The 26385-nt window shown below is 45.7% G+C and overlaps 1 protein-coding gene across 5 annotated transcripts in view; it reads right to left on the minus strand.

Annotated features, from left to right (window-relative positions):
• The window catches only part of Ccdc149 (coiled-coil domain containing 149), a 92082-nt gene that overhangs the window by 56770 nt on the left and 8927 nt on the right, over positions 1–26385 (minus strand). For 2 of the 5 annotated variants that reach the window (XM_040747070.1, XM_040747069.1), the window contains exons 1-2: positions 13574–13593; positions 2471–2632 (exon numbers count right to left, since the gene is read on the minus strand). In XM_040747070.1, coding sequence (XP_040603004.1) covers positions 2471–2530 — 60 coding nt within the window. In that variant the 5' untranslated portion in view covers positions 2531–2632; positions 13574–13593. Of the gene's footprint in view, positions 1–2470; positions 2633–13573; positions 13710–26385 lie in introns of those variants that run through there. The other 3 variants (XM_040747072.1, XM_040747073.1, XM_040747071.1) reach the window with 3 other exon arrangements.

The raw sequence follows: 26385 nt of genomic DNA on the forward strand, positions 1-26385 counted from the left end.
AAAAACTGAGCATAAAATAGAATCTCATTCGGTTAAAGTTCTTTGAAACAGAATAAAAATAGTGACTGATACACAGACATAAACACATGCACACACATGTATACACACACATAAGATTCATGCATACACACATATACAAGAACACACATGTACAAATAAACATGCACACACAGACATGTTTCATATGCATACACATAAACATGCATACACACATATGCACACACATATACACATAGACATGCACACACAGGCACACACATGAAAATACACATATATGCAGGCACACACATATGCATACACATGTAAACACATATGCACAGGGACACCTATGCAAACACAAATACATACTCATAAACATGCACATGCACATATACAAACACACATATAAAACACACAAAAGGCACACATGTATTATATGCACATACGTACACACACCTGCATATTAATTATGGGCAGAATAATCAAGGAAGGGAAATCTGATTTGCTCAGAAAAATAACAGTGAGAAATTTTAATCCAACTAGGCATTTTGACTTATAAAAGTTGAGTTTTCCCATTTTTGCCTTTGGGAACATAAATACCTCAAGAGAACAAACAAATTCTCACCAAATGAACACTTATTATTATTATTATTATTATTATAGTTTTAACAAGACAGTCTCTCTATGTAGTCCAGGTTAACCTCAAACTCCCCATTTTCCCACTTTAGCCTGCCAAATACTGGGGTTACATACACAGCTAAATAAGTCCTCTTACAATGACACTAGTCACATATCTATCCAAGTTATTTGAACTTGAAGAATATTTCTATTTTTACTCCAGGACAGTTTAGTGATCCTAGGCAATGATGAAATGTTAACAATAGTGCTTGCACTTAATAGAAACTGGGCACACACTTACAATCTCAGGACCTGGGAGGTGAACACAAGAGGACCACAAGTTGAAGGCCAGTATGAAACACGTAATGAGTTCCAGACCAGCCTGGGACACACAGCAACAGCATGTTGACAGAGAGGGATCACGTCAACGGGAGGGGAAAGAAGCCAGGGTGTGAAGTTGCTCTGCTCCTCTATTTCTAGCTAACTTGCATCCTTTTAAAAAATCCATGAGAACCCAAGAGAAATCAAGTCATCCAGAACAAGGGATGGTCACATAGTCCCTACCATGGGGACAATGCAAAGGCTCTACGGGTGACCTGATGGCTATTCTTGTTGTCAACTTAACTACATCTGGAAGTAACTAAAATCCAAATGGCTACGCATACCTGTGAGGGTTTTTTTTTCTTAATTAAACTATTTGAAATGGGAAGATCCACTCCTAATCTTTGAGGCAGGATTATCCACCTTTAATCGGGGCCAACCTTCTGTTGGCAACCTATATAAAGGACATGGGAGAAGGAAGCTGGCTTGCTCTTGCCCTCACTGGCAAGTCCATTCTTTCACTGGCATTATAGCCTACTTCTTTGGGATTCCAGGATATACTGAAGACCAGATGAGATACCTAGCCTCATGGACTGAACAACTACTGGATCCTTGAACCTTCTCTTGGTAGACAGCCATTGTTGGATTAGCTGGACCATAGCTTATAAGCCATTCTAATAACCCCCCCCCCCCTGTGTGTGTGTGTGTGTGTGTGTGAGAGAGAGAGAGAGAGAGAGAGAGAGAGAGAGAGAGAGAGAGAGAATACATTCTGTAAGTTCTGTTCCTCTAGAAAACCCTAACATAGGCAACTTCAGCATGTGTACAAGGCCTTCATTGTGACGTGCTGGATAAAGAGAGTCTATTTTAGACAGCATTGCACATGTTGCCCGGCAGAACTCCATGCTGAGCCAGAACAGAACAGCAGCCACCATGGGAGCTCTCAACCCCCATTCTACAGCAGTCATCAGCCACCTGTGGGGTTTGAGCCCATGGAATGTGACAGGACAATGAGGAACTGAGTTTCATATTTTCTTTAATGCCAATTAACTTAGTTAAGTTGGACAGCTGTGTACAGCTGGCAGCTTCTGTATTAGCACAGATTTAAGATATTAATACTCTTTAAAATGACAAGGAAAATCCATTATCAACAGACTAGTAAAGAAACAGCCACAGTAAACACATATGGACATGAGTATCTTCACATGTGTTAGATCCTGCAGCCTGGAAGTACACACATATGGAGCAGGTTGTAGAGGAAATAGGTGGTATACACATTTCTACTTGTAAACTTTGGTTTGGTTTGATTTGGGTTTTTTGTTGTTGTGCTTGCTTGCTTGAGACAGGTTACCAAGTTTCTAGTCCACTATGTAGCCAAGGAAGGCCTTGAATTCCTGATCCCCCTGCCTCCACTTCTGAAGTTAGGGTTACAGGTGTATAACTAGCTGCCTGGTGAACTGTTGGAAAGGGGTCACTTTTGAAGAGAGCACATTATCACATGCCTTTTTACTGTCTTTAGGGAGGGGACCAGACGTCCCTCCAGTGTCAAACTTACAATCAGCTCTCGATACTTCTTCTTCAGGGACTGGTGCCGTTCTCGCAGCTGGTTGGCCATGAGTTTGTACTGGTCCCTCTCCTGCTGGCAGGTGTCCAGCTCCTTGGAGAGGATCAGCAGGGCCTCTTTCTTGCTCTCCAGCTTCCGCTTACACACCAGGTACTGCAGAACAAACAGCCACTGGTCAGAAACGGCAGGTGGGCTTCCACACCGCGCTCCCCAGCCCCTCCTTTTTCACGGTCAGGGATCACACAATTTTAGACACTTACCAGTCCCTCCCTTTTCACGGTCAGGGATCACACAATTTCAGACACTTACCAGCAGCATACATACAGAAAGGCTGCCACATTGCCTGGCAAACAGGTCTCTTAAGACAGAGTCAAACCTTAGCTGTCCATGAACTTTCATGAGCAGGGACAGATACAATAGTTTTTTTTGCAAATAAAAAATAGTTTCTAAAAAGTGGAACTATAAGCCAGCAAGGTGACTTAGTGGGCCACAGCATTTGCCATCAAACATTAACGACCTGAGTCTGATCACCTGAGTCTATAATGCAATGAGAAACTAATTCTTAGGTGGCTGGGCCATCCCAGCAGTGTGAGTGAGAAAACTCATTCTTAACTTCATCCTTACACATGTGCTGTGGCACACATACACCCACCACACACATGCATATGATAATAAAAAGTAGAACTATTTTTAAGATTACATATAAGGATAAATAGATGTCTGGATCCCAGATTTATCTAACATGGCATATATATCATATAAAATTACATATTTTTAAATCTTACAAAGTGATACACACAAAGATATGTAATGAGAAATTTGTAAATATTGATAGGAATCATCTCTCTTGCTAGTAATTTCTTTTCCTCAAGTTTTAAAATTTCCCTTATTTTTTTCCACCTTTTTTCTAAATTTTTGAGGATAAGTCCATGTGCTGTCGATCATAAAAACAACCTCAAATATTATGAAATGTCTTTGAATCATAAATCACTTCACTCGATCCTTCCCAACCACGAAAGCAAGCAGCCATTTTCCCCTGGAGATTTGTTCCCTAACTCGGCGCTGATCTGTAAACCCTCTTCTAGGATCAAACACAGGCACCCACCCATCCATCACCCGAGACTGACTTCAGGACTCAGTATCTTTGCCACACTCTAAATTCTCCCAACAGCCAGACCACGGGCCGTGACTCCTGCCTTCGAGCAACAGCGTCTTGTATCTCTGCTTCTCCTTCCTGCCCTGCACCAGGAATGAAGCTCAGCCAACAGTCCCACCACAGTGGTCCGTGCGAGTCCAGAAAAGATTCTACTCTTACTGGATGTATTATACTGCCTGGCGTTATTCACATATGTGAAATGTGGCACTAAATACCTTTTGAATTTTCCCCATAAAAGACCAAATTCAGAGCATTCATGAAAACAATTTATAGTTTCATTATGCACCCTGACACGAGCGCTTTGTCATCGCGGGGCTCACGCAAAGCTGAACAAGAGCCGGCACTCCCAAACCATTTGAGCCAGTGCTCTTTATGGACAAAAAGCATTACTCATATATAGTGCTTGCTCAGAACTGGCTTTGTTAAGTTCAATTTCAAATAAATGAAAGGAGAAAAAAAAGAGACAGTCTTGTGCATTAGCGCATTTTTTTTTCCCTTTAAAGAAAAAAAGTAATTGCCTAGTTTCAAAAACAAAGGGGAAAGAAAAGCCGTTCTGAGAAAGGACACTTCACCTTGGTGGAATTTTATTCCCCCGAGTAATGAGGTTGGAATCCTGCCTTAAAACGCACTAGATTATGAGATTCTGACATTGTCTACATGATGCAAAATGGTCCCGTTGCCACAGTGATTTCTCAAGAGTCAAGGCCCTGACAAGTAAGTATCAGAGGTGAGTGACTTGGACCCCTCAGTGTCCTAAGGAAGGCACTGAGATTTCACAGGGGAAGCATCACTACACACCACTTAACCCATCTGCCCTTGTCCTCTTCTTTCCCCCGAGTCAGCAGCCCCAGTTGCTGGGGCTTTGGATGTCAGTGGCACAAGGATTCCATTTATGGGATTCACATCTGAAGCCCCAGAGATGTCCAGTGTCTTTGACTTTAGGGAAGAGATCTCAATTGTATCATGACATTTCAGTAGGTAAGCTTGTATAGAATACCCATCTCAGGATTGGGCCGTAAAGGCTACCTGTACTGAGAAAGCAGAAACTCAGGTTCCCTGCCCTTGAATGATCCAAGAGAAAAAGCATTTCTCTCCCAAGGCACAGTCCAAGTTGGAAGCTGTGAAAGGCAGTAGAAAAACTTCGGCTTCAGGCTCTGGAGCTCAGTAGAAGCCAGACATGGAGAAGTGCTGTGAAATGTTGGCACAGCTGCTGCACTCACGAACTAGCTAGGGTTACCTGCATAAGAGCTAGCCAAAAATATCCACGAACTTTCCATAAGGCAGTGCTAATTTACACAGTGGTATACAAAAGAGAAAAAAAGAGAACATGAAGGTATGTTGGAGAAGGTCTGGGGGTGAAAGTAATTGGGGTAGATAGGATTATATTACAAAAGTATCATATACATGTGCATATAAATCATATACATATGCATCATATACATACATGTTTTCAAGGAATGCACAGGCAGTCATACAGAAAATGAAGCCACTCTGAGAAAAGGGTGCTCCAACAAAGTGGCCACTCAGCCGTCCTTTCCTCTGCTTGCTGTAGTCTAGAGAAGTAGTTGTTAGTCCACGCTATTTGTTTTTATCAGCAGGATAAACCTTAGGCTGAAGCCTCACTTATGAAACAGCCCAAAGTGGATCTGAGCGCAGAGCTAACTGAGTGAAGGCTTGTCTTAGCAATCTGCATCCACAGGCAGCACTGAGGACCAGGAACAAAATGTCAGCAGTTCTAAGAGGTAAAGGTTTCATTGGGATGGGAGGACCCAGGCAATCCTGGCATGTGTAAGTGGAGAGCAGAGGTTGAACAGAAGCAGGTAAGTTTTCATTGTTCTCTTTCTCTGACTGCAGATGCTCCAACTCCTGCTGCCTTGATTTCCCCACCACAATGGACTATGCCTTAAACTGCAAGCCAAAATAGGCACTTTCTCCCCTAAGTTGCTTTTGTCAGAGTATCTTATCACAGCAACAGAGGGAAACAAAGCAGTCGCCTTGTGTGATTTTCCTGCTCTTTCTGTATAATGGCTTAGTCTTGAGCTATACTTGCTCTTAGAGACTGGTTACTTTCCGTATCTCCCCTGGGACAGTAGAGACTTCATTGTATCCATTCCATATTCCCAGTGCTGAGAAAAATACATGGTATACAGCAGGTGCTCAATAGATGTATTCAGATAGGTACATGTACATACATATGAATAAGGTATAATGCTGTAAATAAGATAATGTATGAATTTTCTCCTTTTTTATATGCATATATGTAACACATATAGAATGAATAAGAAGAATGTATGTACATAAGACATTGTTCACGTGGATGGAAGAGGACCCTTCACATAATATCTAGAGCTGCATCAGACCCTGTGGTATACACAGCATTGTCCCTATTTAACAGATTTCCTGACTCTGAATCACTAGACCAGGCTCCTTAGTGTACAGATGAGGAATCTGGAAGCTCAACATGGTGAAGTGAGTTATCTAAAGCTGGCTAGACAAAGCTAGTCAAACTGTATTTGTCTCACTCCAAGTTCAAGGCTCTTTCCAGATAGCAAATCACTTCAAGTGTCGAGAGAGAGAGAGAGAGAGAGAGAGAGAGAGAGAGAGAGAGAGAGAGAGAGAGAGAGAGAGACCATGAATTCAGAATAATGCCTGAAGGTTTTGATATGACCATAGTAGGCATACATAATGATGTGAGAATATATTTGCAGGTACTAGTCACTCACTGCAGTGCCCTGGACTTTGGTAAGGGGGATAGAAACTTCCCTCCGAGGGACAACGCAGGGTATAATCATGGTGGAAATCATGAGCTGCCAGTCTTAGCTTTGCTACTTCCTAGGCACGTGATCAGTGTCCCAGCCTCCCTGTTTTTCTGAATAGAGATTGAGACAGCGCCTCCACAGGGGTGGCCTGAGAATTTAAGAAGTTAGCATTTGTGAAACATCTAATGTGTTAACTATAATTGCTGTGACTTCCACTCAGACAGCTTGGGGTGAGACAGGTGGGAAAATCTTGGAAGTGAAGGTGTTCACTGGAGGAGGAGTGACATGTGACATGGAGCCTGCAGGTCAGGGAGAGGGGGTGAGAGGTTATTGTGATAGACAACAGGAAGCAAACAGAGCTCTAGCAGAGAAGCAAAGGTAGAGGTCTTCCTAAAGACACTGGAGTAGCACAATGAGCGGCAAGGATGGGTCTGGCCAGGGGGCCTGTCTGGGGGGAGGACAGAGAGATAGATGCGGCCTAAGAGCGCAGATTTGGCTGAGCAGTTCAGATTCTCTTCTCCTGGGAATGAATGAGGAACCTAGGGTCTCTAACTAGGGGCAGATCATTCAGAATCTTTTCATGGGGGAAAAATGCTATCCTGCCATCAGAGGGGGTAAATCATATTGGCCTGCACAGCATGGGACCAATATGCCAAGCGGCCCACAATGGAAGGAAAAGGCACTGGGGCTCAGGACACCAACATCGTTGCATTCTGCAGTGTGATCTGCCCCAGCAGGCCTCCAGAGAACTGTCTGGCTCTGCTGTTTCTTAATGTGGTCAGCCATAGAACCTGATATGAGGATCATATTGGTGGGCCAGTGAGTCATGTGACCATCCCATCACACTACAAAGGCTGTGAGCAGGACAGACTCAGGAAAACACTCCACTCTCTAACCCCTTGTGTGGAGCCAGGGGATCCACCTTTATTCCCTTTATGCCTTCGCTATTGATTGTTAGTCAAGTAATAACTCTGTTGGCCAAGTTCATAGTTGGAATAGGAATGGCAGATTTTTCACTCTCCTTCCAATTTCAAGACAGGAGACATTCCATTTATTTTCAAGAAAGGAGAAGGAGCAAAGACATTGGTTTTTGAATGTTTGCCATGTGTCCAGCATTCCTAGAAGCATTAAGGACATTTTCTGACTGTAATAGTAATAGTAACCACCACTGTGGTGAGCTTACCACTTCCCATTCTATGTTGACTGCTATATTTGTTCCCTGTGGTTGGCCTCTGTAAACGGGCAGTGAGATTAACCCCTCTTTAGAGCTGAAGATTCTGAACCCAAAGGGGCCAATCATCTGATGACTGCAGAAGTAGGAGGTGGCAGAGTTGCGCCATTATCTGCACACAGAAATTAGGGAGCTGTGGTGGAGAGTAACGGTGGCAGACTCTAACACAGGAATCTACTGGAAGAATATTGGCACTTGTAGACTTGGCTAGTATAAAGGGGGAGGGGACTGCGGACACCAAGGATAAGGCCCAGAACACCCAACACCAGGTATCATTACAGGGGAGTTTGGGTCAGAAATTGCCAACAGGGTGAGCTGAGCTCCACTGTTTGAGTCCTTTCTGTACAGCAGTGTCTTTGGAGCTCTTGTCCACAGTCCTGTGGTGAAGGTGGGGTTTAAATGAGTCCACAGACCCAAGATAAAGGATAAATAGGTATTTATTAGGGAAACACACAAATAATAGTAAGTAACTGCCACGGTCTTCCTGCTCCAGGAGATGCAGTCTCTGCTCTTCCCATGCTCTCACCACAACCCAAGAGAGCACGCCAGTCCTTCCTCTTCCTTATAAAGGGTCACATTTGCACATCTGAAGTCATGCCCATAGGATGTGGCCACAACCACAAGTTCACTGGCAAAACAAGATGCCACTACACTGTGATAGGCAAACTGGCCAATGACAATAGTCTCCAAATAAATGAGCTCTGAGGAAGAGAAACGTATGCTGGGAATTGAAAAAATGGCCAACTCAGGGAGGACCCATTTTACTGACTACTTCTGAACCTTGCAAAGGCTGTGGAATCTTCTTGTGGCTCGTGAAGAAAGGTTGAAAAATAAATGATGGTTATTTGCTAGAGATCCCTTTTATTTTCATTGACCTCTGAGCTGTTGTCGATTGGGTACAGAAACATGTGTCACCTGATGACAGTTCTGGGCTGCTGGGACTCCTACAGCTGCAGGTGGGTACATGCCTACCAGCTGAAGGGAGGAATGCCACACACCAAGTAGAGCAGGCAATCCAAGAAATGCGAATGGAATGAACTCCATAAAATATGCCCCGTTTCTGGCATGTATACTAGATATCGTGAAATATTTTTATTATCCACTCAAAAATAGATTTCTTTTGAATTGCATTTCAATTACTTTTTTGAAGCTGAACTCGTAACTCATGTGTGATGTTAATTCACGCCCACAAGTGAAGGTAGTTGTACTCGTCACCTTAAGAACCCAATCGCACAGTTAGGGCCATTGAGTGGCTTTTATCTACCCATTTCCTGTTATCTGCAATAAAGCAAATCATAATTGCTACAAGGAAGACCATAATAATTAAATGGCTATCTGACATACTACATTAGGATTTGGACAGCTTTATGACTGGCTAACTGCGGCCGGGAGTGGAGGTAGCTCAGTGTCAGGGGAGTATGTCTGCCAAGTGACCCTTTCCACCAAATAGTGACTCTTGGTCGTAGTGATTTTTAGCGAAGGCATCAAATTGGTTTTCCTCCACTGTGCAAGAGCATGCCTGCTACCCCAAGGAAGCCCCACAGAGAGAGCATTGCACACACAAGCTGGTAGGAATAGCCCCAAATTTTATCTGACAACTCACTCTGCTTAGAGGTACTTTGTCCCCTAGAGCTGTAGTTTGGACCTTAAATGTCCCCAAGGGCCCATGTACTTCCTTCCTGGCATAGCAATAATAGAAGGCTGTGGATACTTTTAGAGACAGGGCCTGATGGGAGGTCTAGGGTCATGGGAGCATATTGTTTGAAGGGACAGTGTAGGGCAAGATGCTCTCCTCTCTCTCTCTTTGAGTCCTGGCCGTGAGGTGAGCAGCTTTCTTCCAACAAACACTCCACTATCATCATCCTAAAGTTGAAAAGCACTGGGGCCAACTGGCCAAGGATGCAGTTTTCAAAATGCCAAAAGGACCTTCTCTCTTGATACATTCTCATAGGTATTTACTGCAGTAATGGAAGTTGGCAACACCAGGTTACACTCTACTCTCCATTCTGTTTTCTGTTCGATGCCCTCTTTCTCCCCTACCCCATCTCCCTTGAGTAGCCCAGTAACCCCTCCTTCCTGCCCAACAAGAAGCACCAGGTAAGCACTCAGCAATCAACACCTCCTCCAACTCCAATAAGCCAGCTCTTTGTTCCTTTGTTCTGAAACTTCTGCTTGGCTCTGCCCTGTGATGTCTTCACAGACTCTTACTACAGACTCATCTGCATTTCCTACCTGCCCAGTCCACTTCCTAAATCCTTGGAAAAGTATAAATCAGGCTTTGTCACTCTTTTAAAAAACCCTTCCTTCCTTCCTTCCTTCCTTCCTTCCTTCCTTCCTTCCTTCCTTCCTTCCTTCCTTCATCCTTTCACCCATTCAGAGACAGAGAGTATACACATGTCAGAGAATAGTTTGGCTGCCCCCTTCTACCACGTAGGACCCAGGAATTGAGCTAGGTCATCAGTCTTTACAGCAAGCACCTTTTCCCTCAGAGCCATCTCAACGGCCCACCTACCATTCCAAAACAAAACAAAACTCTGAATGTCAAAGCACCTGTCCTGCCACATCCCCTCAGTATTTGGCTGTCCCCTGCCTCTGACTTGACTGCAGCCACTCGTTCATCTGCTTGACTTGTCCCCATTAAAGCCTCCCACTATTACCCACCCCCACCCAACTCTCTCTCTCCGCCCCCTCCCCCCTCTCTCTCCTTCATCTTAGTTTATCCAGTGCTGGGGAAAGTGTCCGTCCCCAAAGCCTCTTAACCCCCAAGCAGAGGAAGAGTGGCTCCTGGTGGCTGCACAGCATTCTGAATGCACCTCAATGAATGAGAAAGTGGGGACAGGTGTGCCCAGGCTCTCGCAAGCCACGTGTGCACATGTGTGACACAGTGCCTGCCTACTTGCCTAGTCTATGCCTTTGGCCTCTGCAAACAGGCCTTTCACATACAACATTAAATTCCCAAAGACAAGCGCAGGCTCTAGCCCACCGTGGGAGCCCAGAACATACTAAATAATAGAGATGTAACCTCAGTTCCCAGTAAGTGAATGTACACATACACTGACATATAGATACAGACATTTAGTGTTAATTTACATATTTTAGTGATAGTCATTGATGTTCTGCCTAAATCTCTACCAGCTGTGTGCAACCCATGACCCCAAACACTGCTGCAGATGTTGCCCAACCCAAATCACAAATTTGGGATTTTATGGGGAGGTTTTGTGATTTTCCCCCTCCTTTGGCTTATAACATGGTCGTTCTGTTCTGCAAGGTGAACCTTGTTGATGACAAGATCATGTAGCAAGGTCAAAAGGCTACTCACTAATGAAGTTTTTTATGTTCCAGGGGGAAATATACAGTTCCACAAGCAACAGTGTATACTTGGAGAGAATGTGGGAGAATTCCTACAGTCATTCAAATGAGACTAGTGTTTTGACCTTGTATCACTTAACACAGTACTTCCCTTTATTTCTATGGACATGAAGTCCCTTCACACCTATATCCTTCTAAGCCCTGCAGATTTCCAAACAGGCACCAAGGAACACATGTGTCTTTAACTTCTTAAAGAGTTGAGCATCCAGAGTAAAAGACCATGTGGGACTGCCACAGTGCCCTACATCTTACTGAAGACTCTGGCTGCAGAATCCCAACCTCCCATGTGCTTCCTGGAGCCTTGGGTGCAAGCCCTTCCTGCCTACCTAAGCCTATCCACCACGGGTGCATCTCCCAAAGCATGGGCCCTTTGCTATGTTGGTGCTCACCTCTGTAGCTTTCAGCTAACGATCCAGCGACCCTAAGCCAGTGGCTTAATGATTCTAATGCCATCCTGGAAGATGACTTTTTTTTATGATCCATCTTCTTCAGACTGGCCATCACATTTCCCCCTCCCTGGGATTACTTTTAACAGGCAAACTTTGATGATCTGAATGCCCCAGGGGATGTGCTGGAATTTAAGTTAAGTGAGATTTCAGGTAATTGGAAAAGTTTATAACGTGAACCGCAGTAGCTGGGGGGTATGTGAAATTCCCTGACAGTCTTGGTTAACTGAAGTGGTGAATAACGAGGTGTACCTGCATATCTGTTTCAGTCCTTCTCTCCTTCCGGCTTCTCTTCCCTCCCGCCATCTCACTCCTCTCCTGCCCTGCCTCCTGCTTCCTTTGGGTCTGGAAAAGATGAGGAAGAATGCCAGGGAAGGAGAGTGCCTATCCTTCTGCCGTCACAGTGAGCCAGGACATTCATCTTCCTTTGCTGAAGAAAGCACATTTTGTCAAACTCACTGCTTCCCCAGAGTGATGCTGCTGTCACCAGTGTGAGGATAATCCGACCTTGCCTGGGGCCACGATGCTGCCTGCCAGTGAGGTGTGTGGTTCCAGTTTGTTACAGAGACAGAACTGCAATCATCCAGGTAGCCATAGAGACTTTCCCATTCTCAGCTAGGATGCCGAGTGAGTGGGGTCCTGGGACACACTGGATTCAAGGACAGCCTGTGCTTAGACCCTCATGTATCAATTTACATGTCATATTATGCAACAGTCACACATGGACTGGAAGAGAGAATGTTCTGGCTACCTCCACATGGGAGAAAGATTCAATTCAGCTCCTCAGGGCTGAGCAGCAGAACCTGTGGCAGGTGTTAGACTGACTTTAAAGGCTGGGAAATGACAGTGGCTTGGCTTCCCCCGGAATGGGAAAGAAATAATAAAAAAGACCCTAGGCCAGGGGCGGTGGTGCATGCCTGTAATGCCAGCACTTGGGAAACTGAGTAAAACAGGATTCTGAGACGCAGGCCAACTTGGGTCACAAAGAAATACTACTTTCCCAGACAGGGTTGGAGGCCTGGGATGTAGCTCGGTGGTAGAGGATATGTCTAGCAGATGAATAAACAAACAAACAAACAAATACATCAATCATTTCTTCTCAATCAATCTAACACTTCTCCTGGCAGGACTAAAGCACCCCCTTTGGAAAATATCAACTCCTAATTACTCAGACTTTCTCCCAACAGGGGAAGCCAGAGGGGACCTGAGAGAGGGAGTTCTCACTCCCTCAGTCCCTTCAGGACTCTGTCTCCCAGGCAGCTGCTGACAAAGGGAACCCAAGATGAATCAACATGAAGGTGAGCTGTATTTGGGGTTTGGGGAACACCATGTGGGTCTCATGGCCATCACCCTCCCAAGAAACACAAGGAGCTGCTCTCCAACCCAGTACATACATACATACATAGATATATATGGTCTTCATCACTCTGGAGCCTGGTACCCACATATGACACAGCCCCTTGCATCCATCATTGATCGACATCTCCATCCCAAAGGGGATGGTCTACTATCCGCTCTACAGAGGAAGGAGGGGGGAAAAAACTACACAGGGTTTGCTCTTAAGGAACCCAAAACACTAGCAAAGCATTTACAGCTTGTCCGAGGTAAAGGTGAGATTTGAATGCAGATCCGACCCGTGACTCATGGGCCACACCACCCAATCTCACTCACAGGAGAGTCGCAAGGATTCCATAAAACAGTTCCTCTAAAATGAAACATTGAAACTCTAATGCCACCAGCCATTTTCCTTTAATAAATAGTGTTAAGGATTCAGCTGCCTTAGTAACGGGCACAGGGTGCTTTAGCACCTGGGTCATATCCACAATTCCCAATAGTATACATTCTGTCATCACAGTAATCAAGAGAATTGTGTCCGAACCACTGAAAGAAAGAAAAGTCTCCCTCCTTAGATACAGGCTCCACCTTTCTGTATCTCCTGAGGGACTGAACGGTCCCAAGAGTGGACCAGAGAGCTGGAGTCAGAACCTGCGTGGGAACAGCTTCCGCCCCCATCCGCTCATACTGGCGCCAGGTGCATATCCTCTAAAGCAAGGAGGTGCCCCATCCCAGGCCTCCCCACACGCGGGCATCCGCAGCCTCGAGATCCTTCAAATCAACCATGCAAATCCTTACCGCTTTAATTACCCAAGTAAGTAGAGCTCTTGCCACCATCTGCCAGGATTCCAACCAATCGTGATCATTACAGTCGTTTTCTCTGGATGAGAACCTCATAGACATCCCTAAAGGGCCACTTGGGCCCTGAATTTCCGCCTGCAGGATGACGGTGTCCCCAGCCGAAGCCTGAGGCGGGGAGCTGTTTGCTCCCTCCTCGGGCGCCCGCTCATCTCTTCCAGAGCATTGCTAATTTGCTCTCCCGCTTCAACCTCTCCGTGCTTATTTTCTTCCCACCATCTCCAGGCATGACTGATTAGGGAGAAATTTTCCTCAACAAGAGCTGTCAGTTCAGAACCAGCCCACAGCAAAAACTCAGGTGGAGACTCATTCTGGGATGCGGGGAGGGGATTCAAACCCCTGGCATTTGCAGAGGCCAAGCTGAAGTGTACATCACCACCCAGGCCTATTTCTCCAGTTGTCGACCATGCGCATGGGTTGGTGATGTTAACAAAGGGGCCCTGTGGGTGGCCTGAGACTATGGCTTTTCAGGAAGATGGAAAATCTTCACTGGCACTCAAATCACCAGTGGAACTCAAAGCAACACTGGGCCCGGTTTTGTTTTCCTCCACAGTCTGTTTGTCCCCCATTATTACCACTTCAGTCCCTACCATTGATCAAAATAGCATGTAAATGTCAATAGGGTGTTGTTTTAACCTGCAAGTATAGTCTGAAGGCCTGACGCTTAACAAAAGCATCCCTGTCACCTCGCCCAGGCAGCACTGAGCAGGTAACATCAAGGTTCACATATTTCTCCATCAGTAGAGGAATTTAACATCACTAAGGTCAGCACAAACAGAAATATCAAATGGACTGCTGATTCCATAGCCAGACTGACCGTTTCTAAAGGAGATTAAAGGCAGAGATGGAGAGACTTCAATGGACACAGCAGGAGTAAATGTAACAAGGCCCTGGTTTGGGGGTCAGACGCCCAACCCCTACCCCTCAACCCTAGCGGAACCGTCTCAGCCAGGAAATCTGTCGCTTGCAGATCCTAAGCTCTTCCATCTATAAAATGGGGACCACGCTTGCAGCAGCTTCATACGACCGTGGGAGGCTAAAGGCATCAGGAAAGCTGCTGTTTAGCATGGTAATCTGGTACCTGGCCACTTACTAAGAAGCAGTCTTCTCTGTCCTCTGCTGCTGTCTTCCTCTTTCTATTTCAAAGATGTATTTCATGTGTCGGCTTGTTTCTGTGTGTGCACAGGCGCCCTCAGAGGTCAGAAGAGGGTGGGTCCTCTGGAGCTGGAGTTACAGGCAGTTATGAGCCACCAGTGTGAGTGCTGGGCACTGAACTCCAGTCCTCAGGACGAGCAGCAAGTGCTCCCAACGGCTAAGCCAGGCCCTCTTCTCAGGAACAGTGGCTAACATCAGCACTGGTCGCTCTCCACATTGTGGCAAGGGACAAAGACCGAACTATTTCAAAGGAGTGCTTGGTCTAGACTGTTAGGGCCATAGCAGACAGGGGTCTGGGTGGTCTATTCACAGGCACTCATGTGACCCTCGAAATGAGGCCCTGTGAAGTAGATACTGTGATTGGCCCATAAATGTACAAAGTAGCCGATAACAAGATGGAGGCAGAATTGTTCTCTGGAATTCCATAGACAATTCCTTAAGGAGGTGGGACTCTTTTCTTCATGTTCTCTTCCTTCCTGCAGCACACTGGTCCATCAAATGGACAATCTGTGAGTCACCACACCAGTGCTAACCTGTACTGGAAGGAGAAAAACAGTACACCTTCAATGCCCAGATGACTGGCACTGAAGATGTCTGGCACTCTGGGTGGGAGCATAAACTGAGCCATCGAGTTCCTGCTAACACTTGGTGTCACCACTGACAGCTGACATGGGCTGTCCATGACACAAAAAGTGTGTGAGTACTCTAGGAATGAATTAAAGGGCTTTAAATGCAAGATCATTTCCCTTCCAGCATCACATTGCAAAAGGGAGAGATGGCTCAACAGTTAGAAGGGCTTGCTGCTGTTCCAAAAGACTCAAGTTCAGTTCCCAGCACCCACACTGGACAGCTCAAAAGCATCTGCAACTCCAGGGCATCTGCCACCCTCTTCTGGCCTCTGCAGACATAAGAGTCATACAGAGAGGCACTGAAACATACACATAAATAAAATAAGAGTTCAGTATAGTAGGGTGACTTGCTTACTTGCTCATTTTCATTGGTGTATTTATTTACATATTTCCCAAAGATCTGGAAGAGTGGGAAACACAAGCTTCACAACCAAAAAGCCCGGGGTTCAAATCCCAGCTCCTGCATTACGCACACATTCTCTTCTGTCCACTCACCTCTCAGTCACTGACAACAGTGATGATAGTCATATGTTGATGGTGACTACAGCTATCTTTCATGACTACCATGAGGCATGAGTGACAGCACATACCACCATGGATGCCTTTTCTCTTTCAGAAATGTATTTTATGTTTTAAAAAACTGTTTACTTAAAAATCATTTTATGTGTAAAAGTGTTTAGCCTACTTGTATGTTTGTGCACCACGTGTATGCCTGGTGCTCATGGAAACCAGTAAAGGGCACTGGATCCCCCAGAACTGGAATTAGAGATGGCTGTGAGCCACCATATACGTATTGGAAATTGAACCCAGATCCTCTGGAAAAGCAGCAAGCACTCTTCACCCCTGAGTCATCTTTCCAGCTCCCTCTTCGAGAAATTTCTGAGAAAAAAGTCAAAATTTTAGCAAGCATCCTAGAATCTGCTCTCCTGTAAACACCACTGTGTGATCACTGTGCTATGATATCAGATGCCCTTTCACACATGGGCAAGGACTGGTACTAGAATGTTCCACAGAACCCAGGTGTACTTAAAGAATGATCAATGGAAGGCAGAAATCTCAGCTCACTGTTCCTGAAGCCTGTTCCAGAGCTCCTGGTGTCACTACCTGACCTATCTGATGATGGGAAACAATGAAAAATTTCTAAAACATAAGTTTAAAGTCTAACAAATGAATGGTTTCTCAATAGCATAGAATCCTGTACTACCATTGGGAGTGATGGCAATGATGAATGATGAGTTAGTGACAGGGAATGATCTGATAGTTACCACTGAGTAGGAAAAGGAACAAGTAATAAAAATACCATTTGGTGACAAAACATAGAGCAATGGTGACCTCTGAGAGGTGTGGAGGTGAGGGACATGTTGCATAAGGACATAGAGAACCTGTTGGAGAGCTTGAAATGTTCTGGATCTTTATACAAACGTGGCTACTGGAACACAGTCCAAGAAGGAGTCACTGAGAATTCTGAGTGCTTGTGAGAAAACTCCAAGAGAACAAGACAAGAGTCCTGGGACCTCAGTTTCTTCAGAACACAGAATTGTCTTGGAATGTGTTTTCATGCTCCTCCCAGGTGTAGCGGATAGGAGACTTGACTTCAACCTTTGTTACTCATATACCTTATGGAAAAAAACATGTTTTTGCCATGGGTAGCTTGTTTTCGTATACTTTACTCAGGTGACTCTTCTTAACACTCAAAGTATAAATTGTCTGATGCTCTGAATAAAGTTAGATGTTGCATGAGAGTTTAGTCTGCCTCATTTTTAGGCCCAGCTCTCCCACACTCATGCTGCCAATTAGAGCAGTAAACACATGGCCACATGGATGCATATACACGTAAAAAAATTCATCTCTCTCCACATGCTTTCACTGCCTGCATGTTAGTCTCTATAAAGACACAAAGCTAAAACAGCATATACTACAAGCTCATTTTGTAGAAATAATAACATGAGAAATGAGGGATCACACTAACATGTTAACGCATTTAGGCCTTAGTAAATTATAGGTTTTTTTCTCTCCTTAAACACATCCATATTTTGTAAATATGAAGTATACAGAGAATATTACTCAATATTAAAGTTAAAACCCATCATTATTATATCATCCCTATATAATAGCTTTAGCCATTTGCCTTTCTTCCCAAATCTTTCCTCATTCAAAAATCTAGGTCACCATGGCCAAGTCTTCTATGTTGCCTGAGGACACTCTACATGACCAGGGAGAGGCTAGCCCAGGGTCGGGAAGTAAACTCTGTATATTATTAGGTCATCTGGTATATCTGCTTCTAGCCCACACCAGTAGAGAAGATGTTTTGATGCCCCCTTCAGGATGTAGTTACAACTACAAGGCTTCTGACCCCATTGTTGCTGTTGCTAGCCTATGTGGATCCAGGCAGGAATCTTGAGTCAAACCCAAAGTCTTGCTTTTTAACTCAATGTTTGGGGTGTAAGTTAAGTGAGATGGAGCCAACATGAGGAAAGATATTTTCCAGAAATCTGAAAGTAAGGAGAGAGGGGCCTGAATACAAGGCTTCCAGTACAAAGCATGCACAAGTAAGTGAAAAACAAAAAAATAAAATGAATCTTTTTAAAAAAGCAATTGTGGAACTTGATTGCAGAAGAGTCAAGCCTAGCTGGCAAATGACCTTTGGAGCAAGCTAATTCCAGTCAAGAGCAGAAGAGAAGCCTGGTGACTACTCAGGAGCAGGTCAGATTCCATTATAGAAATAGCTCTTTATAACCAAATGATTTCCCACCCACAGTCTCTGCCTGCCTTTTCCTAGCAATATCTCTGACACAGTAAAATTCCAGCATGGAAAGAATGAGGGCAAAGAAATGGGGAGGAAGGAAGTGAGTTATAGTAAACTCATAAATCCTGAGAGCTTATCAAAAGTGGCTTGACTTACCACCTCTAAGAGATCATAATCTATACTTTGAAAATCAGAAGCCCTGTGGGATGAAAATGAATAGAAGGAGACTTTGAGGAAAAAAAAAAAAACAGACGATTGTGTTGTTCTCATAAAAAGAAAAAAAATGATGTCCTTATTTTGATTCAGTGGTCTTTCAATTCAAGTGTTAACGACAAACCATTGAGATTGCCATCTCTTCTGAATTTGTTCACTGAGACAGGGCACTTTGAGGGGCCCAGTGGAGATTCTAGGATGAGTCAGCCTTGCTCTTGCCTGCAGCGACTCCAGGCTGAAGGCAAGGCAAGAGCAATCCCAGCCTACGCCTCCACAGGGACATTTGGCGAGGGCGAGTTTTGCCAAATGGATGCTGTGGTATGGCAGGCAGGAAGACAGCTGTAGCAGTGGGTCATGGCTCTGCACTGCTGGCTGAGCCTTGAAATGCAGGGAAAAGGAGCTGTGCACGGGTTCTGGGCAGAGCCTGTGGAAAGCTCAGGTGAGGGGAAGCAGTCCTCACACAGAACCGGAAGTGGTTCTGCTTGCCGGGAATGCTAGATGTATGGGAAGAAAAGCACAATACAGAGGTGATCTATTTGGTTCGGATGAAAGTAAGAAATGCCTTAACCGACAGCAAAGTCTGGGCCAAAAGGAGCTGCAGAGACTCTTCTGAGCAAGGTAAAGTCACAGTCAGACTGCTCCTTCCATCACTGGAGCTGGCAGTCATGGCCGAGATAGAAAGGTAGAAGAGACTGGGGTACAGGAAGGGTGATGATGTAGCGACCAGTCTCCCCATTTTAGCAGCCATGGCAGGCTAACATGTGCTTGCATGACCTTGCCACTCATGTCCTGGTCACTAAGGTCAGATGCCTTCCTCGTGGCAAGGAACCAATCAGAAGTTAGCTGGTGGGGCTGTGCTTAATGACTCTAGGTGTGCTTTAAGGACAGTGCACAACAGTGACATGCAGAACACAGCAACTGCCCTGGGAGGGCCTATGGGCCATAACAACCAGTTGACCAATCAACACAGGGCAGGTCATCCAAACCTGGAAGTGCACCAATCCTGAGACTGTTTCATACCTCTAGACACTCCCCTTTCACTCCCTTTAAGGTCCCTGCCTTGAGGTTGCTTGGGATCTTTCTCCAGCCATTCACCATGGTGGCGGGGTGAAGGGCCCGAGCTAATGGGGTTAGCTCATTAAACATCTACAATAAAAGACTCTTTGCTTTTGCATCGAAATGGGCCTCTTGGTGATTCTGGGGTTCAGAATTTTGGGCACAACAATGACATGTCTAACACAATCCTGGAAGGAGGTTCCTGTTTGTTTTCTGTAAGCAAGTGGTGTGTCTTCTTTCTAAGCACTAAACTTGACTTTACTTGGCAAAGCCAGAAATCAGAGTGGTCGGCAGATGTTCTCAAGACCAGACACAGGCTGTGGTGGAAAGGGGCAGAATAACACAGGCTTGAGAAGAGACTACACTCAGGGACAATAAAGGGGGTGCAAAGTTGGACGTTAAGGGGCTGGTATAAGAGATCACAGACTAGAAGTTTCCTGGAATATCCAGAGCAGCCAGCAACACCCTGCAAGGTCTAGAAAATCTGTGAAGTGAAGAGGTTACAGGCTGGCCCCAGCATACACATCAGGCTGGAACCAATTATAAAGCAAATTGGAACAGGCTAGAAAAAGGGAGTCCCTCACCCCACCCAACCACCTCCAATATTGCCTTCATCGTGGATTTACAGATGGCAGAGCAAGCAGGCATGTCAATCTGTGCCCCATCAGCATGAATTTTCAATGGCATCGTGTTGACAGCTGCAGCTGACACATCACCTCCATTTGCAGAGGCATCTCTGAGGCCCTGGGGAAGGATTCTCCCGCAGCCTGACAAAGATGAGCACTCTGTATGGGAGTGGAGCTTGAAAACACCCTTTGTACAGCTTTTCACTCCGTCGTCTTTTCTGAGAGACGCCAGGCAGCTACTGTTCCTCTTTATAAAAATCCAGAGAAAATAAGGTGCCCGAGCCATGAGGAGATTTGCCCAAGTCCAGGTAGCAAGCAGCAGACCTAGATGACTTAGGTGGGCATGGCAATCTGAGCCAGGAGACTGTCCAGGACAGAAGGTATGAGCTAGGGCCATTTGGACAGCAAAGGAGTGGAAGGCAAACTCAAATGGACTGAAAGTATATTTGAGCGAGGCTCAGGCACAGGAACAGATGGGCTCCTGTGTCTGCCTAGCTCCGTCCCTGTCAGCCTTCGACCCCATCAGCCATGCCTGGCAGTCATCTCCTAAAGCAGCCTCCTCTGCCCAAATGACAGATCACAGCACCATTCACCTCATGACCCTGCTACCTTCTCCACTACTGCCAGGGCACTCGAAGTGCGGAGTGTCCCCACCTGAAGTCAGATGAGAGAGATCTCACCAACAGAACCTATGTTCTGCCAGCTCTACCTTCTCTGTCTCCGGTCCCTCTGCCTAGAACACCATTCCTCTGTGTCTCCATGTGATGGTTAACACTGCCAACTTGACAGGATCTAGAATTGCCTAGATGACAAACATGAAGGATTATTTAGCATAGGTTAGCCTCTGGGCATGCCTTTGATCTAGGCTGTTTATTGAGGTATGAAGAGCCCAAAAGGAGGACAGCACCATTCCTAGACTTCATAAGAACGGGGAGCTGGCTGATGAATCGATTCGTGTCTGTATCCCAACTGAGGGTGCAGTGTGAGCAGCTACTTCAAGTTCCTGCTGCCCTGACACCCCTACACAATGGACTATGTCTTGAAGCTGTGAGTCAAAAGAGATCGTTTCTTCCTTCTTTCCTTCCTCCCTTCCTTTCTTCCTTTCTTCTTTCCTTCCTCCCAAGTTCCTTCTGGCAGGGTATTTTATACATCAACAGAGAAACAACCAAAAACTCCACATGCTGAAATTCTGCCTGTCCTTCCCGGCCCAGGAACCACCTCCACCTAGAACCTTCCTCCTTCCCCTGCTAAATCACCCCCATCTCCAAAGCATTTGTCACAATGCATATAATGGTCAGAACCTCATGCTTGGTCACCAGTGGACATCAGAGGCCAGCTATGCCATAGAAAAGGCTTTGTACCAGAACATACCCAGTAGTGCACTGCAGGATGACCTTTACCTGTGACCCAACCTGCTCCACAAGCACTGTGTGGGGGTAGCTCCATTTCATTGCACCAGCCATTCCTACCAGGGTCAACTGGGGATGAACCCCCACATTGCTGAGCCCCACCTGGGTGGCAGCCACTAATCAAACTATGGGTAGGCGGGCAGGGGCATCCATGTTTCGTTTTCCATAAATGAGGGTGTAAAACAAATGGTTCACAATAGGTCAGTCATGTCAGGGCCGTGCCTCAGCTTGTGCTCCCAAGCGGTCACCTCCAAAAGGCGTGAGCATTCTAAAACAGTCTCCTGGCTCTCCATTAGCAGCCGTGTCCCATCTCTGAAGAGCTCACTAACCTACAGAAGCTCCCTCACATATACAGAGAAGTTCCATTGTCTCTTGGGCTGCAGGCAAGTGCTGATGGGATGGCATTTTCAGGTACGATGCATGAGGAAGGAGAAGTTCCGGCTTCAAGCTCAATGGTCATGATGATCTGAGGAGGCCTCTTAGCCAGTGTTCTATTGCTTCGAAGAGACACCATGACTACGGCAATGCTTAGAAAGCATTTAATTGGGGGCTGTAAGTTTCAGAGGTTTGGCCTGTTATCATTAGGACAGGGAGCATGGCAGCATGCAGGCAGGTGCTGGAGCAGTAGCTGAGAGCTACATCCTGATGCACAGGCAGAGAAAGACTCTGGGTTTGGCTTGGGCTTTAGAAACCTCAAAGCCCACCTCTCAGAGACACACTTCCTCCAATGAATCCACACCTCCTGGTCCTTTTCAAATAGTGCTACTCCCTGATGACTATTCATTTAAATATATGAGCCTGCAAGGGCCATTCTTTTTTTTTTCTTAATTGGCTTACTTTTATGTGCATTGATGTTTTGCCTGCATATACGTCTGTGTGAGGGTGTCAGATTCCCCGTAACTGGAGTTACAGACAGTTGTGAGCTGCCATGTGGGTGCTGGGGATTGAACCTGGGTCCTCTGGAAGAGCAGCTGGTGCTCTTAACCTCTGAACCATGCCATGTGGGTGCTGGGGACTGAACCTGGGTCCTCTGGAAGAGCAGCTGATGCTCTTAACCTCTGAACCATGCCATGTGGGTGCTGGGGATTGAACCTGGGTCCTCTGGAAGAGCAGCTGATGCTCTTAACCTCTGAACCATGCCATGTGGGTGCTGGGGATTGAACCTGGGTCCTCTGGAAGAGCAGCTGGTACTCTTAACCTCTGAGCCATTCTTATTTAAACCACTCCACAGAAGGAATTGCATTTTCAGCCTAGTGTGAAGGACCAAGTAAGGCTCTAACCAGCTTAGAAGCAAGAACCTTACCCCAGTGAGCTCAGGTGTAAGGAGGTAGGAGCCAGAACGCATGCAGGATCTATTTGGCTGAAGCAGCAAGCAGGTTGGATGATGGATGGGTCAACACTGGATAATGGGAGCCACTGAAGGGTTCCAAATCAGAGAACCTTGATAAACCTGCTTTCAGCTTTGTTTTTAAAGTGGTTTAACTGGTGATTTGTACAGAATATAGACTGGCTTGAAGAAGATCTGATAGCCAAGAAAAAAATAGGATGTCTATTGCAATAAAATAGATAAAATAATAGACATGGTAGATTAAACGAGGTGAAATGAAATAGGAAAAAAAATCAACCAAATGTTTGTGAGTTAATCAGCCTTCTATTATTGTGATAAAATGCCTGACATATACAACTGAAAAGGAAGAAGAGTTCTTGGTTTCAAGGTAAGGTTGCCTGGTCCCGCTGCTTTCAGGCCTGTGTCAAGACAGAGCATCATACAGGAGCAGCATGGTGGAGTGCAGACGCTCACCACATAGCAGCCAGGAAACAGAGGAGGAGGAAGAGGAAGCTGGAGCCAGATATATCCTCCCAACACATCCCTCAAGTGGCTCACTTGCTCCAAGAGAGCCCCTCCTCCTCCTCGTTCTCATCCCTTCTCAATAATACCATTAAAGTATGAATCCATCCACAGATTCATTCATGGATGAGGTCAGAGCCTTCGGGATCCAGCTTCTTCTCAATGATGAGGTCCACAGCTGGGGAATTAAATTTCTGATATATGAGCCTTGGGTGGGGTTACTTCCTAACCAGACCATAATAGTTTGTTCCATGAGACCCATTTAGTCCCAGCAGGTGGTGCCTGAGGCCCCCAGGATAGGAACAGACCCTTCACTAAGCCAACTTCAATAAGGCAGCCAAAGACAGCACTATGTAGCACTTTCTTCCAAATTGAAACATTCCTTCCTGGAGGGAAGCAGGAAGCCTAGGAAAAGTCACAAGGTGGGGGAGGGGGAGGTTCAGAAAGTCAACAAGGCTAGAGTTCTCAGTAAATCACAAGACTCAAAAGGCCCCTCTCTACAGTCATACAAGCCGTGCGCAATGGCCCTGGGAGAGGACACTCTTCAGTGGAACTGTCTACAAGATGGCCAGAAAGCTCCATGGAGATGGGTTTTCATGAACTGTCATCACGCTGGGACAGGTTTTCGGGTGAAACAGCTGCTTCCGAGTCAGCCATGCTCCTGTAAGTGACTCCCAGTAACTCACTGCATCACCAAGCGAGAACGCAATCCTTTCTTTGATCTATCACCAGTGTCCTATGTGGGTAAACAGACAATTGCTCAAGCCTCCCCAGGAAAAGGTCAGACAGCAGCCCCGGTTTGAGTGATTGATGGGAAAGGAGCTGTGTGCAGGAAATATCATTTACTCTGGTCATTTTCATTGAGAGACTAGGCCACACTCTCCTTGCAGTCTCCAGCCGGTGTATTTTATTCATTGTGAAACTCTGTTAATTTTTTTCAACATAATAAGAGTAGAAATTGTCAAATTTAGAAGTACATATGTGAATTTCTCTGCACAGGAGAGAACATGAATCCTATTAGTTAAAAATAGCAGTTGTTCTCTATCCCCCCGCATGCTAATTTTAATAAACTTACTCTGGAATTAGCCTGCCACTACAAAGATAGCTGCTCATCAGAAGCGCTCCCAGTGAGCACTCAGCTCTCCTCACGAGAGTTCAAGCCCTCCCAGCAAGCTGAACAATGCAGGGTTCAAAATAGAACATGCACCCTCTCCTCGCCACGCCCTGTGGCCCCCACCTCCTGTCATTCTCAGTACCATGACACTCAAGCAACCCATCAAAAGCCATCATTCCACTCTATCAGCCCCAATCCAGCTTGCCGTGGATCCTACATGGGTGTCCCTTGGAAATGTTTCCCATTGTCACTGGGTTCAACGTCCACTCATTCTGCATTTCCTTATCTCTTCATTCTTTCAAACACTGACCCTATCTTATTGTCTATACTTAGGACTATGCTTCCCTACAGTGGACAAAGCTGGTTCTAAGTGCTAAGGTTACAAATTAAAAACTTAAGAGTTAACTTATTCTCAAGAAGTTCAGTGCTTTTAGGTCCAGTAGAGAGATAGACAACTACAGAATAGTTGGGACTCATTGATGTAATGTACATTCTACTAGTCAACTGCTGTGTGTTATTCAAACTCACTGAGAAGCTGAGTCTAGAACGGGAGTATACACACACACACACACACACACACACACACACACACACACTCTCTCTCTCTCTCTCTTATAGACCCAAGCATGTTTATGTCACCTGTCTTCTGGAACCCTCTGTCCTGGGTCAGACTTGCCCCAACCTCTGTATCAGAGAGAGGAAAAACAGCAAGAAACTAAAACATCACCTGCTTGAGAACACCTAGAAAATAAAGTACTTCCAACTGTAGTTACTATTGCTTATCCAGTAGAACAAAACAGCCTGCTGTTCAGCCATGGATGTTCAGCCATGGAAAGCTCATCTATGGGGAGAATGGAGAGGGTCTGCCCTGCTTCCCCCGTCCACCCTAATAGATGTTTAATGATGTCCTCTCCTCCTGCTACTATTTGTTCGCCTACTTGGAGGCCCAGCTGAGGGGACACTTTCCTTGGCGGAGGACTCTGGAGGGAGAACTCCAACAGGCTGTGCCTTTGTGAGCTGTCCCCGTTTGATTTTCTGCTGGGTGCCTGTAAGCTCCAGATTTGATGGTGTGTCCTCTTTGCTTGTTCTCTCAATTGTAGTCCAGTCTGTAAATGTCCTAAACTCCTGACTTAATATTTTACTGTCTGCAACTTTATCTACAAATTGTTACTTGTTCTTTTGTTTTGTTTTGTTTTTTGTTTTTTCCTTAATGTATCGTTAATAAACTCACTTATGCAAAACCAGAAGTCTGGCTATTGTAGACCTTTCTCCAGACCACACAAAACAACTGAGGATGTTGATGTTGGCAGAAAAGATCAGATCAGTGGTAGCTCACCCTCACCTATCTCCCCCCCCCCCTCGGTCCCCTTCCCACTGCCTGGCACCATGCCCTGAAGATGACTGAAGCTCTGTGACAAGTGAGTTCAATGGAAACAAACCGACCCCAGGTACTTTCATCAGCTTGGCCTTTAGCTGAACAAGCATTTGGCGCCTCTCTGTTCTAGCTACATCAGAGCACACCCTGCTGTCTGGCTTCTGAATCCACTCGTCACCGGATCCACCCTGGTGATTTCACTACAATGCGTTCTATTCTCCCAGCCAAGTAATCCCTGCCCCTTCTTGGAAAGTTTCCTCTCAGAGCAAACACCAGCTCGGGCTCACGCCCATCTTTGCTCATGATAGTCTTTGCCTTCTTTAACTAAAGGGAAGAGACCCTGTTCACACTCCACTTCCTGTAGGCCCACTCCTCTTCCCAGATCACGTACTACAGTGCTTAGTCCTCTTATCAAATAGAGATGCCATCTAATGCCGGTGAATGCTTCAAAACATTAACAGGGTAGGCTTGTCCTCCCATCTCCCCCCATTTCCTGTAGTCATGGCTGCTTCTCTCTGTGTGTGTCTGTCTCTTTGTAAGAGGCCAGACATTCTGCCTTTCTGTCCCAGTGAAGGAGAAG

The sequence above is a fragment of the Mesocricetus auratus genome, unplaced genomic scaffold (genome assembly GCF_017639785.1).
Source record: "Mesocricetus auratus isolate SY011 unplaced genomic scaffold, BCM_Maur_2.0 Super-Scaffold_100006, whole genome shotgun sequence".
Taxonomy (NCBI): Eukaryota; Metazoa; Chordata; class Mammalia; order Rodentia; family Cricetidae; genus Mesocricetus; species Mesocricetus auratus.